This window comes from Orycteropus afer, unplaced genomic scaffold, assembly GCF_000298275.1.
Source record: "Orycteropus afer afer isolate SDZICR_OR568_19922 unplaced genomic scaffold, OryAfe1.0 scaffold00069, whole genome shotgun sequence".
NCBI classification, from domain to species: Eukaryota; Metazoa; Chordata; class Mammalia; order Tubulidentata; family Orycteropodidae; genus Orycteropus; species Orycteropus afer.
Genome location: NW_006921656.1, coordinates 2,320,294 through 2,321,182, shown reverse-complemented (window position 1 = coordinate 2,321,182; position 889 = coordinate 2,320,294). Strand labels below are relative to the sequence as shown.

The following is an 889-nucleotide window of genomic DNA, read 5'->3' as shown; positions in this document are numbered from 1 at the left end:
GAGGCCCGAGAAATTCCAGAGAAGAGTTGGGGGCTGCTGGAACAGCACCCTCAGGGGCTTGGGAAGCACTATCTACCAATCACAAAGCAAAAACACAATACTGTAGGCAACCATACCTGTGCTGGCGTGGAACACCAGCCCAGCCCCAGACGATGAATCTGCCCCAACACCAGAGATGGCTGCTCCGAGAATGGGGCTTTAGCCTGTTCCCCTCACTCAAACGAAATTGTGAAGCACAAACTCTCCATCCACCCGCACAGGTGCTCACCCTGCCGCTCAGCTGCTGAACTCAGCAGCAAACCTGAAGACAAAGGTGATTCAAACGCAATGAAGGCAATGTACACTGGGACACAGCCGTCACTCACCGGGGACACACCTGAGCCACCAAAGGTCCCAAACAGAACAGGCCAGGACTCCACACGGAGAAGGACACAGCACCCCAACCAAAGGGTGACAGGGGGCGATTCACTCACCCTGGTCTGACAGGAAGTCCAGCATCGTCTGCAGGAGGAAGGACAGGTGCCTGACGGACAGGGCAGGGTTCCCCATTCTCCGGGAGGCGTAGACAAGCTCGTGGAGCAGGCGCATCTGCACGGCGGCCCAGCCCCTGTGTGCGCCTGCAGGGAAATGGACAGACGGTGTAAGAGGGCTCACAGGCAACACAGCAGGAAACAAAGCGAGTCTTTTCTGGAAAGGAATTTCATGAAATGTGCAAAACCCAGTGACTTAAAAACAAATGCCTCATCAAACTCAAAGTGCAACAAAAAGCATGCTCCCTGACAGAACATGTGGCTAAATGCCTGCATGAACAAAGGGCTCTTTTGCCATGAAACCACAAGAACTGGATGGTGCCCGGCTACCATTACTGAACATTTTGATCAAAGATTCT

The 889-nt window shown here is 53.7% G+C and overlaps 1 protein-coding gene across 1 annotated transcript in view; it reads right to left on the bottom strand.

Moving 5' to 3' along the window:
• TRAPPC9 (trafficking protein particle complex subunit 9) overlaps nucleotides 1-889 on the bottom strand; it is a 637,992-nt gene that overhangs the window by 533,861 nt on the left and 103,242 nt on the right. Inside the window, exon 9 of the mRNA XM_042780905.1 lies at nucleotides 474-617. Coding sequence (XP_042636839.1) covers nucleotides 474-617 — 144 coding nt within the window. The remainder of the gene's footprint in view (nucleotides 1-473; nucleotides 618-889) is intronic.